At 42.1% G+C, this 16,153-nt stretch overlaps 1 protein-coding gene across 2 annotated transcripts in view; it reads right to left on the bottom strand.

Annotated features, from left to right (window-relative positions):
• The window catches only part of grid2 (glutamate receptor, ionotropic, delta 2), an 894,599-nt gene extending 879,295 nt beyond the window's left edge, over positions 1-15,304 (bottom strand). For both annotated transcript variants that reach the window (XM_068045980.1, XM_068045987.1), the window contains exon 1: positions 13,884-15,304. In XM_068045980.1, the coding sequence (XP_067902081.1) occupies positions 13,884-13,971 (88 nt within the window). In that variant the 5' untranslated portion in view covers positions 13,972-15,304. The remainder of the gene's footprint in view (positions 1-13,883) is intronic.
• Between the last annotated feature and the right edge of the window lie 849 nt (positions 15,305-16,153).

Genomic DNA, 16,153 nt, shown 5'->3' with positions numbered 1-16,153 from the left:
CCAGAATGGCATCAATGGCTTTTCATTCGGGTTCGAACAACACCACCATGGTTGTCTAGTGTTATCTAACTGGGGTTCACAACATTTCATAAAATCCTGGCTGCTAAAGAAAGCCACGAGTATCTGTTTAATTTATGAGCTATGATTCCTCAGGAAGTTATATAATAGAGCTATTGAGTACAAGCCAGGCACACATTGAGACCTGTGGGGCACCTAACAGCGTCTGGATGCAAAGGACTGTTAAGTCCTAGAAGTGAAAAACACTTCCCACCGGCAGTGACAAATAGTCCGACCACAAACTGGAATTCTCCCCGACTCAGCAGAAACACACACACACACACACACACACACACACACACACACACACACACACACACACACACACACACACACACACACACACACACACACACACATCAAGAAATGACTGCTGGTGACACAAACGATGAAAGTTTAATACATTCATATTGCCCTTTTCTGTCTGCTGTTGCAACTGGGGCATTAACCCCCTTCAACTAAAATGGTTAACATCGATGTTGAAATAGTGACAGTGGAGTCTCATATCATTAACGTGACCCAAAAGTCAGAAAACAGGGGAGAAGATGATGTTTCCAAATAAACTATTAAAGTAAAAACAGCTCTCTGTAATAATAGCTCACGAGAAATGTTTCCTAATTCCTTGGCAATGCATTGCAATTGCACCAGAGAGCAGAAACTTCACTGTTTCATCCACCCAAGGGATATCTGCCAATTTCAATATATGTACATGTCACACCTGATTAAAACAAAACCCTTACTCTATTCCAATCCATTCACCATTAGCCATGTGTGGTTAATTGAGAAGCCAGATGAGGCTAATTGAATTTCTGATCAGTAAATTAAAAAAATGAGCAACAAACACCATCATTTGGGAACGTGATCTCCATACTCATATTCATTGTGTGTATGCATGCAAGCTGTAATCTTTTATGTGCGTTTGTTGGTGAAATGGTGAAAACAAAATGCACTGCGTAGGTCTTTTTAGATCATTTTGAGAACTTTTCTGCCTTCGTTACTACCTACTGGTAGATGTTTAAGAACAAATTGTATTTATGTAGAGCCTTCAATGTAATAATAAGTCCGAAGGCCCCTCAGAGGGGCATTATGAAATGAAATATGGCACCAAGCCACATTAGAAAATATTAGGTCAGATGCCCAAAAGCTTGGTCAAAGAGGTAGGTTTTAAAGAGTGTCTTAAAAGGAGGAAAGCAAGGTAGAGAGGCAGAGAGTTTTTACACAGGGAATTCCCGAGCTTAGGCCTTGGCAGTTGAAGGCATGGCTTCCAATGGTGGAGTGATTAAAATCGGGGATGCTCAAGAGACCGAATTAGACTGCAGATATTTTAGAGGGTTGTGGGGCTGAAGGAGATTACAGAGATAGGGAGAGGTGAGGCCTTGGAGCAATTTGAAAATAGGGATGAGAATTTTAAAATCAAGACATTGCTAAACCAGGAACCAATATAGCTCAGTGAGTACAGGGGTGATAGGTGAGCAGGACTTGGTGCAAGTAAGGACACGGGCAGCAGAGTTTTGGATGGAGGAGGGTAGAAAGTGGGAGATTGGCCTGAATGCATTAGAATAGTCAAATGTAAAGGGAACAAAAGCTTATGCAAAGTACATTTACCTGTACAGTGTGAGTGTATTAAATTAATGTTACTAAAATTGGTGCATGTGATTAAAACAGTATTGCTGAAGCCATACTCATGGCTAGTCAGCCATTTCTATTGGACAGTAGTGTTCTATTCCAATGGCCATATAGATAAGTGTCAAAGCATCCATGTTTGCTTAGTTTTTAAGTTGCAAATTAAACATATGAATCTCCCACAATGGTTATTGACACCCAACCACACTTATCAGGAATATTACCAGATTTAGTCACCTGCTAGTAATCGGCTAGTAATCGGATATCAACCAAAAGGAGGTTAAGGCGTTGCAAATTCCTCTCATGATCCAAAGACTAGGAAACAAACAAATCATCCAGAATTCCTGCTCCTGATCTTTGTTCATTGGCTGCAAATGGAAAATGCATGAGTTTGGGTATCATGTGATGGACTCAAATAAAGGATAGCCTCTTGGTTGAGATACTGGAGGGCTGCTGGTTGCCTGTTGATCTGCACTCCAGCAAGTGTCGACATCTTTTGGAGGAGGGCTAAAGGTGGGAAAATTGCCCATACTTCTGTCGCATCCAGTAAGCTTTCTTTTGTATGGGGTAGGGGAAACATTGGGCTGAATTTTGTTATCACAGCAGAGATGCTGCCAACGGGCTCTAAACTGAGGGCATTAACCCCAGTTCGGCGGTCAGCTAGACCCAGTGTCACATCCTGTCAGCAGCTGCCAATGGGGCTGCCGTCCCTATTAAGGACAGTCGCCCACCCCCAGAAGTCACTGGCCAATTGGAGGGCCAGCAGTTCAGCAGCCTCAGCGGTGTCACTGGAAGTGGTGGCTACTACTAGGACTGCACCTGGAAGAGGAGGACACCATGGATGGACAGTGCTCTTACAACGAGGCAAGTGGGATCTGTGGGGCACCGGGCCAAGCCAGGTAGGCCCTGGGGAGGGGAGTGGTGTGGTTGGTGACAGCAGGTGATGCTGTTGCTGCAGGGACCGCCATTGTTGCCTGGCATGCCTTGCTCTGGGCCAAGGAGTACCTGAATAAGAACATAGGAAATAGGAGGAGGAGTAGGCCATTTGGCCCCTCGAGCCTGCTCTGTCATTCAACTAGATCATGGCTGATCTTCTACCTCAATGCCATTTTGCCACACTATCCCCATATCCCTTGATACCTTTAATATTTAGAAATCTATCGATCTCTGGATAGGAGGGCCCCCCTTCCTTCCATGAGCCCGCAGGGAGGCTGCCAAGGTTTGCCCACATGGCAGAGGGCCCCCCCCCGCACCCACCCCCCACCCCCCCGCCTTCCCTCACCATTTTATGGCAGCCCCCACCCACCACCTCCCAGCCCCTCCCCAGAGGGCTGGTAAAATTCAGCCCATTATATTGTTTCAGTGCCAGCTATTGTAACAGGTCATGCATCAACTATGATAATAGGTTGTAATATATTAACACTGATGCAAACATCATTTGTGGTGCTGCATCAAGTGGAAAATGTTATTCTCAATGTCTAATCTGCTTTCAGCAGCAACACCTGATAGTGCATATCAACCACAATCAGCAAGTGTGAAATTATCCTTCAAGCAGCATAAGCAAGACCCTGAATAATATTACTGCATTATTTGTTTTTTGTGCTTAAATGGTGGACTATATTGCCAGCATGTTCAAACACCACTCTTTCACCCCAGCAAGAGTTGACATCGTTCGGAGGAGGGAAAAGGGGCAAAAAAGGACCATACTTCTGTCACATCAACCTCTGGACTGACCCTCATGCAGATAAAACATGCAAGCTTTCTCCTGGGCCACCCAATGCTTGATTAGAAAATTCTCATCCTTGTGCTCCAAATCATCCATGGCCTCGCTGCTCCACATCTCCGTAACATCCTCTACCCCACAACCCTCCAGGCACTCTGTTGTCCTCCAACTCTGGCCTCTTGTGCATCCCCGACTCACTTTGTCCGGTATTTGCAGCTGTGCCTTGAGTTGTCTAAGCCCCAAGCTTTGGAACCCCCTCCTTAAATATTTCTGCCTCTCTCCCCCCCCCTATAAGATGCTCCGTAAAACCTACTTCTTTGACCAAATGTTGTTATTTGTCCTCATACCTCCTTCGACTCGCCAAGGCTGCTGAGGCAGCACCTTCCAAACCCAACCTCTACCACCTAGAAGGACAAGGGCAGCAGACGCATGGGAACCACGACCTGCAAGTTCACCCCCAAGTCACACGTCATCCTAACTTGGGCCTATATCGCTGTTCCTTCACTGTTGCTGGATCAAAATCTGGAACTCCCTTCTTAACAGCAGTATGGGTGTACCTACACCACATTGTCTGCAGCATTTCCAGAAGGCAGCTCACCATCACCTTCTCAAGGGTAACTAGGGATGGGCAACACATGCTGGCCTAGACAGCGATGCTCACATCCCATGAAAGCATAAAAAAAATTTCTGTGCAGTCTGATTACACTCTTGTGAAACACCATGGAACATTTTCCAATGTTAACGTCACTATTTAAATAAAAGTTATAGTTTTTACTTTAGAACAGAGAGAATGTCAAACAGGTTGTAGCAGTTGTATGCGAGGGGGTGGCAGGGCTTCAGTGGGACGACTAGGAAGAGTGTCTTCCGTCATTGAGACGACAGTGTAACTTAGAAGAAGCTTTTCACTGGTTGGACTAGCAAGATGCTGTTGTAGTCACCAATCCAAAGTTGGAACACTTACCCCTCACTTTGATGAACAAACACAAACAGAAAACAAAGGCCAGAAATAGCACAACTCTACAATGGGAATCTACGGATGGCCATTAACAGGAAGAAATGCATGGTGCATGGCAAGTCAAAAAATATAGCGTTATCATGACAGAATCATTACACTATGTAATCCGCAATATATTGTTCTGCCGCTCAGTTGGTTCTGTGTTTTCGATGGTCAGTCTCTTTTAGGACACAAACACTAATTGTTATCATTCAACACAGTCTGACAACACTCAGAGTTCTATGGCTGTATTGCTGTGGAAAATTAAAAGATTGAAAAGTGCTTGTAAATTTCCGGCTTCATTTCAGATAAAAACAGCATTAAATGACAACGTTTCACTTTTTTAAAGATCGTAAGAAATTTTAGACTTTCAGTGCAATATCTAAAATATGACCTATGGATATATAAATATATATAGAAAGAGAGTGGATAGTCAGAAGCTTTTTCCCAGGGTGGAAGAGTCAGTTACTAGGGGACATAGGTTTAAAGTGCGAGGGGCAAAGTTTAGAGGGGATGTGCATGGCAAGTTCATTACACAGAGGGTGGTGAGTGCCTGGAACTTGGTGCCGGGGGAGGTGGTGGAAGCAGGTACAATAGTGATGTTTAAGAGGCATCTTGACAAATACATGAATAGGATGGGAATAGAGGGATATGGTCCCAGGAAGTGCAGAAGGTTTTAGTTTAGACAGGCATCAAGATCAGCGCAGGCTTGGAGGGCCGAATGGCCTGTTCCTGTGCTGTACTGTTCTTTGTTTTTTGTTGTTTGATATATAGAAGCCTATAGATATAGATAGATATGTGGATATAGATTTGAAATATATATATTGAAAAGTTAAAATAACTTCACCATTTAGGTTCTAAAGTCATGTTGCACTTATAATGCAGAGCCAGTTATAAGTTTCCCAGAAGTCCGATAGGTTACCCAAGCACTTTTAAACCTAAATAAGAAATGCTGGAACCACTCAGCAGGTCTGGCAGCATCTGTGAAAAGAGAAGCAGAGTTAACGTTTCGGGTCAGTGACCCTTCTTCGGAAGAAAGCAAATGCAAATGCTAATGCTGCTCTGAACTAACATCTAGGTGTGCCTGCGAATAGCTCAAGTTCATTTTGGTGCAAATCTCCAGCTCGTAATTTGGGCAAATTCAAGGATTTTGCTCAACACGTCTCCGATAGGATAGCAAGTCAGCAGCAGCATGTGCTCAAACATAATGCATTGTACAAAGTGCTCATCACAGCCTTGTATATCTGGGCACACACATGCATGTAGACAGCAGTGAATATTAAGATTTGTCGTCTCCTTGAAAGTTTTTTTTAGATCGAGAAGAATTTGAATTTCAGGATAACTCTACACAAGTGTAATTTATAGAAAACAATTGATTAAATGTTTCTAATACTCCTGCACAGGAATTGATTAAACGTGAATAATTACCATTAGATATGGAAATAATAAATACTATACTATCTCAGTCAGCAGAAAACCAAATGAATGCCTCTTAATTACAGTAGGTTGCAACACAGTAAAAGTTCTCTATATGGCTGACTTACTAGAGGACATCCAGCACTCTGTTTTGATTCTAAACTAAATTCTAAATTGCCCATTTGACACGCATTTGCATAGTGCTTTTCACAACCTCAGGCTTCTGCAAAAATGCTTTGCATCCAATAAAGTACATTTGAAGTGTAGTCACTGTTCTAAAGTAGGAATGCACAGCCAAGTTGTGCATTGCAAGGCCCCACAAACAGCAATGTGATAATGACCAAATGATCTATCTTAGTGTCTCCCTTCACCACACCCCTCACTCTTCTAAATAGTGCCATTAGATATTTTACATCCACCTGAGAGGGCGGATGGGACCTCAATTTAACATCTGATCTGAAAGATGGCACCCCTGATAAGTTAAGTTCTATATTGGTCTAATCTATCAAACGAACAAAGGACTCTTTTCCAGTTTCAGATAAATCGTGGCTTGTGACATTTTTTCAATTTATCATCATCTTATCTGGACTGCAACCAATATAAGCACTGCCAAAAACCATTAAAATGCATCAATAACTAATGATATGTGTGGGATACCCACACTGGTTACATCACTGTGCCACTTAAGGTAAAAATATGCTTTTGATTTCTTGGTAAATGCCTTGCCTACTAATTGGCACTACAGAAAAAGGCATCTGTTAATAGGATTATCTCAAAATGTTCTCTTTGATGATGCAGTTAGTACAAACTTGTGGATTGAGTTATCAGACGAAATCAGTCGACTATTTTGTTTACATCCAAATTGTCCATTCAAATCATCCAAGAAATGATGGTCAATTAATCATTTCTTAGCTATCAAGTTATTGAGTAGTGTATCTCCAAATGTTAATTCAAAGTTTTAGTGATTTTTCTTGTCAAACGTAACTGCTCAAAGAGCAAATTTCACCAGCTCACTGAAAATCCAATTATTGAAAAGGATTTAATTAACTTTAACATCTTATTGCTGATTCTTTCTTTGATTGATACACCAAATGCCAATGGCATAAGAGGAAGAAAATGAGTTTGAATGAGTTTCTGAGATTCATGTTGTGAGGACGCTACATATTCAGCACTAGAAATAATTATAAAGCAAGTGGCTTCTGCAATTACTAGTTACACTGTTCATTTTGATTTCTCTATCTTAATATCAAGGTGAATAGCTCGTGCAAGCCAGTTGTGTTTAAATAAAGATGTTCAAGAATAAGACAAAAGAATTGAATGTTAAAGTTGGTGGCAATTACTTCACTATTAAGAACTGTATTGATTTAAATCGCTTACAAAATATTTGGAAACCATGGAGAGACGCAAATGTCATGTGTGGTGTTTTATATTGTTGTTTGATACACTTTATTTCAAATTATCAGGATGAAAATTGGTTAACTAATTCACTAATTGGGGTACTGCAAATAATGATTTTTCAAATAAATGTGTGCTGAGGATGGTGATTAGCTGGAACTCTTGTACTGGATATATAATGGATATTCAGCATGAATTATAGATGTGACACTGAATTTGTTTGGAGCAATGTAGAAGGACATCAGTAACCAGTGGCCATATCCACTCCATATTTGGAGGTACTGTAGATATTGCCCCCATTATGAAAAATGACTGATGGGTGTCAGAGGGCTCCCTCTTCATAGATCAAGAAGTCATTATTAATGAAGAGTATTACCCTTGCAGAAGAGAAAAATCAGCATCCAACATTAGAGAGTGGGAAAAAAATTGCAGAAGCATCCTAGAACATACAATGGATTATGAATATGGTGTACAAATAAAATCAGATAGAGATCTACAGAGATACAAAGATATAGACAGAGAGATGAGATAGATAAACAGGATGGACATTAGAAATAATTTTCAACACAGAAATAGACTATTTGGCCCAACAGGTTCATGTTGGTGTTTATGCTCCACAGGAGCCTCATCCCACCCTATTTCATCTCACCTAACCTACATATCCCTCTATTCCTTTCTCACTCATGTACCTTCTCTAGCCTCCCCTTAATATCCTTGCAGGGGGTTTGCTAGTGCTGTTGCTGAGGGTTTAAACTAGTTTGGAAGGGGAATGGGAACCTGAGAGTAGATTCAGAAGGGAGAGAAGAAAAGTTGGAAATGGAAGGCAGAAAATTAGTAAGTGAATTTGGAATGCAGAGGAAACAAAGTGTAGAAAATAGGCAACAAGGGAGTTTGGCAGTACTAAATGGTATACACTTCAATGCAAAAGTCTAGAGAATAAGGCAGATGAGCAGAAAGTACAGATTGACACATGGAGTACAATATAGCTATTACTAAGACATGTCTGAAAGATGGGCAGGAACGACAGCTCAACATTCCTGGTTACACGGTTTTCAGACTAGATAGGGAGGGAGATAAAAAAGGAGATGGGGGTTGCAATATTATAATAGAAACAATCATATGGCTGGAATTTATATTTCTGCTGCCGCAATCAGTAGCGGACGAAAGCAATGGCAACCGCCTGTGCGGGCCTCACGTTGCGGAGTGCAGCGGCTCATTTAAATAGTCGGGACAGACCTCCTCCCCCCACCGATGACATGGAGAAGGTGGGCTGTCCGACTACGTCAATGGCATCAGCTGCCTTTGCACAGGCGCTGACGCCATTTTTAAAGGGCTTTGAGCCCTACATTTCAATTTAAATATTTAAAGATAGATTGATTTAAAAATATTAAATAAATTGATCCTCTCACCCCCCCAATAACAATAGAATTAATTGCTTGCCCTTTCCCCCCCCCAAAAAAAAACATTTACCTTGTGCACCTGGCCTTCCCCCCAACAAAGTGCATAAACTTTGCACTAAAGCCTTCCCATCATCCCCTACATCAATGAAATGTCTTTGACGTTGCTCTTCCCCCCACACCCCGCACTGAGAAACTTATCTGCTCCCCCCTCCCCACCAGCATTCCGCCTCGGATCCCCGGACAGGGATCCGAAGGTCCAGGAGCGCCGGGAGTGTGAAGATATTTAATTTGTTCATTTAAATTAATTTAAATATTTAAATTGGGCTGCCGTCGCCGAGCAGTGGGGGTGGGGTGCCACGAGGCCTCACCGCTGTCGGCAATATCGGGCCGGGCTTTCTCTGCATCGAGGTCTGTTGCAGGCCTCTCCTGGAGGCATTTTCCGCCCCCACCCCCACCCCCACGAACCCTGACGTCGGGGGATCTGTAAAATTCAGCTGTGAAGAGGGAAGATATGGTAGAAGGATCATCAAAAGTGGCCATATGGGCTGAACTGAACAAAAAAGGAGCTACAGGGAGTGTACTATAGACCCCAAACAGTCAGAGGGAGATAGAAGAACAAATATGTTGGAAAATCTCTTGAGAAGTGCAAAGAAAAAGGGTAGTAATACTGGGGGATTTCAATTATCCTAATATTAACTGGGATGGAATGAATGTGAAAGGCACAGAGTGAGCAGAATTCTTAAAATGCATTAAGGAGAACTTTTTTTTTGCCAGTATGTAGCAAGCCCAGCAAGCGAGGAGGTGGTTCTGGACTTAGTTTTAGAGAATGAAGTTGGGCAGGTGGAAGCAGTATTAGTTGGGGAGCACCTTTGTGGAAGTGATCATAATTCAGTTAGATTTAGTGTAGTTATGGAAAAACTAATTTTACTAAGCTGAGATGTGATTTGGATAAAGTGGACTGGAAACAGATACTCAAAGGTAAATCAGTGCCTGATCAGTGGAAGTCATTCAAGGAAGAGATAATGTAGGTTCAGAACAAGTATGCTCCCTTAAAGAAAAAAGATTGGCACCAACAAATCCAGATACCTGGATATCAAGGGGCTTAAAGGAGAGGATAAAGAAAAAAAGGAAAGCTTATGATACGTACCGAGAGCTCAATAGTGCTGAAAACCGAGAGGAGTATAAAAAGTGTAGGGGCAAAATTCTGAAGGAAATTAGGAAAGCAAAGAGAAAAATTTAAAAATTTAAAAAATATTGGAAAGTAAAATTAAGAAAAACTCAAATATGTTTTATAAATACAAAACGAACAAGAGGATAATGAAGGAAAAAGGAGAGCCTATGAGAGGTAACCTATGTGTAGAGGCGGAGGATGTTGGTACATATCTTAATGAATACTTTGCTTCTGTTTTCACAAAAGGGATGTTACAGACTTTGAAATCATGATGGAGGGGTGTGAAATATCAGATGAAATTAATATAGTGAGGGGGGAAGTATTAAGGGTTTTAACATCTGTGAAAGTGGATAAACCCCCAGGCCCAGATGAAATGTATCCGAGGCTGTTAAAGGAAGCAGCGAAAGACGTATTGGAGGCTCTGACCATCATTTTCCAATCCTCTCCAGGAATGGTGCCAGAGGACTGGAGGACAGCTAATATACTATTGTTTACAAAGGGAGAAAGGGATAGACTGACTAATTACAGGCCAGTCTGCCTAACCTCAGTGGTAGAAAAATTATTGGACAAAAATTCTGAGGGACAGGATAAATCTTCATTTCGAGAGATACGGATTAATCAAAGACAGTCAATACAGATTTGTTAAGGGAAGGTCGTGTCTGATTTACATAATTGAATATTTTGAGGAGGTAACAAGGAAGGTTGATGAGGGTAGTGCATTTGATGTAGTCAAAGTGGATTTTAGCAAGGCTTTTGACATGGCAGACTGGTCATGAAAGTAAAAGCCCATGAGATCCAAAATTGGCTCAGAGGGAAGAAGCAAAGTGCAATGGTCGATGAGGTTCTGCAGGGCTCAGCATTAAATTCCTTGCTTTTTGTGGTATGAATCAATGATTTGGACTTGAATGTAGGGAGCATAATTAAGAAGTTTGCAGATGATATAAAATTTGGTTTTGTGGTTGATAATGAAAAATAAAGCTGAATATTGCAGTAAGATTTCAATGGGCTAGTCAGGTGGGCATAACAGTGGCAAATGGAGTTCAATTCAAGAGAAGTGTGAGGTAATGCATTTCGGGAAGGTTAACAATGCAAGCGAATACACAATAAATGGTAGAATACTGAGAAGTATAGAGGAACAGAGATTGCCACAGATCCCTGAAGGTGGCTGGACAGATAGATAAGGTGGTCAAGAAGGCATACGGGATATTTGCCTTTATTAGCCGAGACATAGGTCATGCTGAAGCTGGAGTAGTGTGTGCAGTTCTGGTCACTGTACTATTGGAAAGATGTGATTTGCACTAGAGAGGGTACAAAGGATATTTATGAGGATGTTTGAGGAATTTTAGTTATGAGGACAGATTGGACAAGCTAGGGTTGCTTTTTTTGGAGCAGTGGAGACCTAATTGAAGTGTATAAAATAATGAGGTGTCTAGATAGAATGGATAGGAAGGTCCTTGGTTGAGGGTGCATAACCAGGGGGCATAGATTTATGGTAAGAGATAGGAAGTTTAGAGAGGATTTGAGGAGAAACTTTTCACCCAGAGGGAAGTGGAGATCTGGAACTCACTGTCTGAAAGGGTGGTAGATACAGAAACCCTCATAACATTTCACAGGTACTTGGCTATGTGGTTGAAGTGCTGTAACCTGCAAGGCTACGGACCAAGAACTGGAAGGTGGGATTCCGCTGGATCGCCACTTGTCTGCCAGCATGGACACGAGGGACCGAATGGCCTCCTTCCATGCTGCAGGTGACTATGATTCTATGACCAAATGTATCTATGCTATTTACCTCAATACTCCCTGTGGTAGCGGGTTCCACGTTCTCACCACTCACCGGGCAGTGAAATTTCTCCCTGAATTCGCATTTTGGATTTAACAATGACGATTTTATATTTATGGCCCATAGCTTTTGAAACCCGACCCCACACTCCAGAAGTGGAAGCATCTACTTCACATCTATCTTCAGTTTCTAAGTACAGCACTTCGAGCGCACTCTCACATGTTGATTTTATACTTGTACAAACATGACACGGGAGGGCTTTGCATCGTTGATATATCGAACAGGCATTGTTTACAAAATGACCCAACTGGTTACTTGTGCTCGATAGCTGCTTAACTGGGGCTGAAAAGCAGCTGTTGAAAGCAGATGCGGCTGAATGCAGATTAATGGTCAATACAGGTTTTACTGTATTGATACGAAATGGTTGGTGAGGTGCGGAGTTTCGCAATATGCATCCATTGTGTCTGTTCGATCTGCAAGAGAACGGTTTGCATACTGCAGTGATTAATCGGTTTCGTTAACTAGACACGGCTTACATCCCGTATCGTGTCCATTATTTCCCCAGACCAGATTTGTCACTGTTTAAAAGACAGTAGGTTTGTTTATGAAAACCGGCTGCGGGTTGAAGCAGAGGTTTATGTATAATTTTTAAAAAATAAATACATAAGCCATCGCTTAGGAAGTTGAATAGCAAATTATCGCGGCTCGTTTAGGATCGGAATCCCCCAAATTTCGAATTCACGGATTAATTCATGAGCTTTTTTTTTGCTTCGATACCAATTAAACACCACCACAGAACTTATACAGAAGTTATACATTAACTACGCTTAGTCAAAAGCACCGGCGTTTAGATTAGGGCTTTGAATTAGCACAGATTTCCCAGTGAAATCAATGCAGATAAAATAATCTGAAATCTGAATATTCATTCACTAGATGTAATTACCTTAATACAGATTTAATACTTGCAGTGCTCATACCGATGACCCTCTCTAAAATAATGAAAGAGTGAAGCTATATTTCTTATGCAGTCTTGTGGCAACAACAGTTAATAATATTCTCCCTATAATACTGTCCACAGCTCTCCGCTCAGCATTCTCTGAGGTAGGAATGTTAAAGGGCTCTTAAGAAAAAAGCAACGAGGGGGATACACACAAGAACATTTCCTTTTACGAATCATTAAGCATGATTTTCTTTTTAAAAAAAATCTCTTGCCACAGAGCAACCAAAAGCCTTAACCTTGGTGGTGTAGTTTCAATGTGTGTAGAATGCACACATCATCAGAGGGCTGAATCGAGAAGATAAATAAGGACAGATGACACAGGGACATGTCCTGCAAGTGACAGTTACTAACAAGAATATGTTCACTATTCTTAAACTCTTTAGATTTGTTTCAATACTCCCACATAAACACCTCGATGCACACATGACTGAAACGACGAAATACCTTAGCTGCTGAGAGTTGTTCCGAAGGAAAAGGTGAGGGGTTTGCAGGTGAAGTGGGAAGTTTCTGAGCAACGGGAGAAGGGGGGGGGGGGGGGAAGCTGTTTTTGTTTGTGTTTTGTTTTTGCACTCGCTCTGTTGCCGAGGCTTATTACAATTCACATCACAAGGCGGTTCGCGAAAGCATAAGAGAATCATTGAGGAATGCTTTGTGCAGCCTGGGAGTCTGATTGTGATCAGATCACTCATCAGTCCGGTTACACACACACACACCGAGTGCAGGCATACCGCCAGTCGCCTCGCACAAAAACCATTACAGCTTCGATGCTTCCCATTACAAACAGTGCAAAAGCCAGGGAACAGTCTATTGAAAATACGAATGGACGATTCATTTGGTTTTGCTATCCTTTGCTCTATTTGAACACCGACGCTCGTTTTATTTGTAAGACAATGTCTTCCTTTTCCACCTTCCCACCTCCAAAATTAATATTTCTCAAAACCTCATAGGACATTTATAGGAAATTGCAAGTTATCTGGTCTTTCCGTTGATTAGATCGCCTGCTAATGTGCTTCGCTCTGTGGGATCATTTTTTGCCCCATTCCTATTTTAAATATGCCTTGTCAAAGCAGACGAGGCTTCCTGGAGTGTGTGTGTGTGTGTGTGTTTCTGTGTTTTCTTGAACGGATTGCAAATCAAGACTGAACTTCCATGCCCAGTCAAATGAGCGACTTGTCTTTTTAGGGACTGGGAGGTGTACAACTTTTAATCGGGACGACTAATAAAACAAATCACCTACCGTTGGCCCAGCCCTTCTCAAACCCTAGCAGATAACGTACAGAAAGAAACATGTTGAACCAGGGGAAAGAATGCAGTTAAACCTTACCGATGTGGATGATGGAATCTGCGGTCACAATATCGGTGCAGGAAAAGCACAAGAGCGACACGAGGAAGATCACTGGGAAAACTTCCATTTCCTTCCCGTTTGATTTTCTCCTGATTTTCGGTCGGAGGCTGTGTGTCGATCCCACGGGTGGTGCCTTTAATTCCGGGAGCTTGGGAATAGTTGCCAGAACAGAACAGAAACAGGAGCGAGAGAGAGAGAGGGGTGGGGGTTTGGGGCGTCCTTGTCCGCCGTGCAGTAGATGTACTTTCCTCACACTAATTCCTTTCTCTCGTCTCCTCTCTTCAATCGAATATCGCTCTGATTTTTTTTTTAATAAACCCTGACAGATTTTCTTTATCCTCGGTCGGCACGTTGGATGAGCACACTATAAAAAGTCATGCAGATCCTCACTCTTCTAAAAAAAAATCTTAATTGCAACAAAGCGAATCCAGTTATAATCCAATATAAATTTCAAATGAAACAACACAGACTAGGCAGCACAATCGAGCGAATGATGCATCAGGCGAAAAAAAATGTAACTTCAATTGGTCTGGTCTCGCAAAATAGTCCAGTCAAAGGAGAAAATACGTCTTGAAACCTACAAATCGATTTGCAGTTGGAAAGAGGGACTGAGCAGCCTTTGAAGTCAAGCCCTTGGAAAGAATTCGGAGTGAATGAACATCATCTGGTTTAAGAGCAAAAGTCTCCAGGTGCTTCCCGGAAGGAGCCGGGTGCTGAAAATGTAAGATTTCTTGGTGCACGGATCTGGCTGGAGCCCAGTCTGTTAAAGAAACTGCGGATCCCCTTTCTGCAAAAATATATATTTACACACATATGTAAACTTTTCTTTCTGCCGACGTGCAGAGCGCGAGGATAAGAGGGAGTGAGAAAGAGAGACGGGCACCAACCGAGCCGAGAGAGCTGCAGCCTTGCACTGATTCAGAGCTGGAGAGGGCGCTCAGCATCGGCAGCACGTTGCTTCGGAATACATCACCGAGCAGAAAAGCGAAATATATATATATTTATATGCAATGATAAAATAGCAACAAAGCATCAGGCTGCTGCTCCTTAACCACTTCTACTGAGCATCTCAATATAAAGCAGGCTGGCATTGAGACGCTCCCTCTCTGTTCCGAGTCTCTCCATTGAACTGATACCAGTAACGCTGCAATGGTCTAGAGATCAGCTCTGCCCTACATAGGCACTCGCCAGCCCGCCTGGCAATAGAGATTGGAGTTTTGAGCCCGTTTTTAACCATTTGAAGGCGGCGACAGTGTCTGTTCTGTGCACCCACATCATTCCCCTTCTTCCCGGCAAATATATAGTCTTACGTGTCCAGTATCCAAGTCCATTAAGAGTCGGGGCACTGCGCTTTCTGCTGTGTTTTAAACTAATGCAGTAGGACCAGCGCGGTCCTCTGAGTGCTACATTTTACATACAGTCAAACTGAGCATCAATCAGAATTACTACCAGCCCGCCGCTTTAATGTATTGAGTATGTAATATATTTAACCCATTGAGTTCAACGCCACATTCCACTAAGATAAGCTTTGGTTATACAGCTGTTTGACGGACAGTTGGAAGGCGGGGTTTTGTCTTTTATTTGGACTGGGGAGGGGGGGGGGGGGGGGTGAACTAGTGTTTTATAATCACGATAGAATTAAAACAGTTTCAAAAATCATGATGCCGAGGCAGTGTGCGTTCCTGGACTCGCAATAGCTCCTTGTTTTACAGAGACTGCCTCTTTAACAGTCTCCTAAATATACTGCAACTGAATGGAGAGGCTGGCTTTTCTTATCGAACTATCTGGCAGCTTGATCACGAACATTTCCGGATGTCAACTCGCATTACATATTTATTTTCACGTATCGTTCGGAAACAGGTGTGTTAAAGGGAGTTTTAAAACATTTTTTTTCTGAAAACCAAACTACTTTCCAAAAGCCTGACTCTCCCTGATAACTGGGTGACAGTTGATCCATTTCCACTCTCTCAACCACACAAAACAAGACCGACACTATTATATATATATATAACAACGTGATTTAAACAGGTCATTATGCTTGGGATCCTGTCACCCTAGAGTCCAACTCAGCATATAAATAACTCTCAGCTGTATCTGCCGGTCTAGTCCACGTGTGCATGTGTGTGAGAGAGCGATCAATTATTTTAGTATATCCAGTGAGATATCTGAAATTAGATATATTAGCCTTCTGCTGTCCTCATTTATTTCTAACACTCTGTTTCTCGTGTAAAAAAACTAGCTTCAACTGT

Source organism: Heterodontus francisci, chromosome 1, assembly GCF_036365525.1.
Source record: "Heterodontus francisci isolate sHetFra1 chromosome 1, sHetFra1.hap1, whole genome shotgun sequence".
NCBI classification, from domain to species: Eukaryota; Metazoa; Chordata; class Chondrichthyes; order Heterodontiformes; family Heterodontidae; genus Heterodontus; species Heterodontus francisci.
This window is presented reverse-complemented; position numbering and strand designations above follow the sequence as displayed.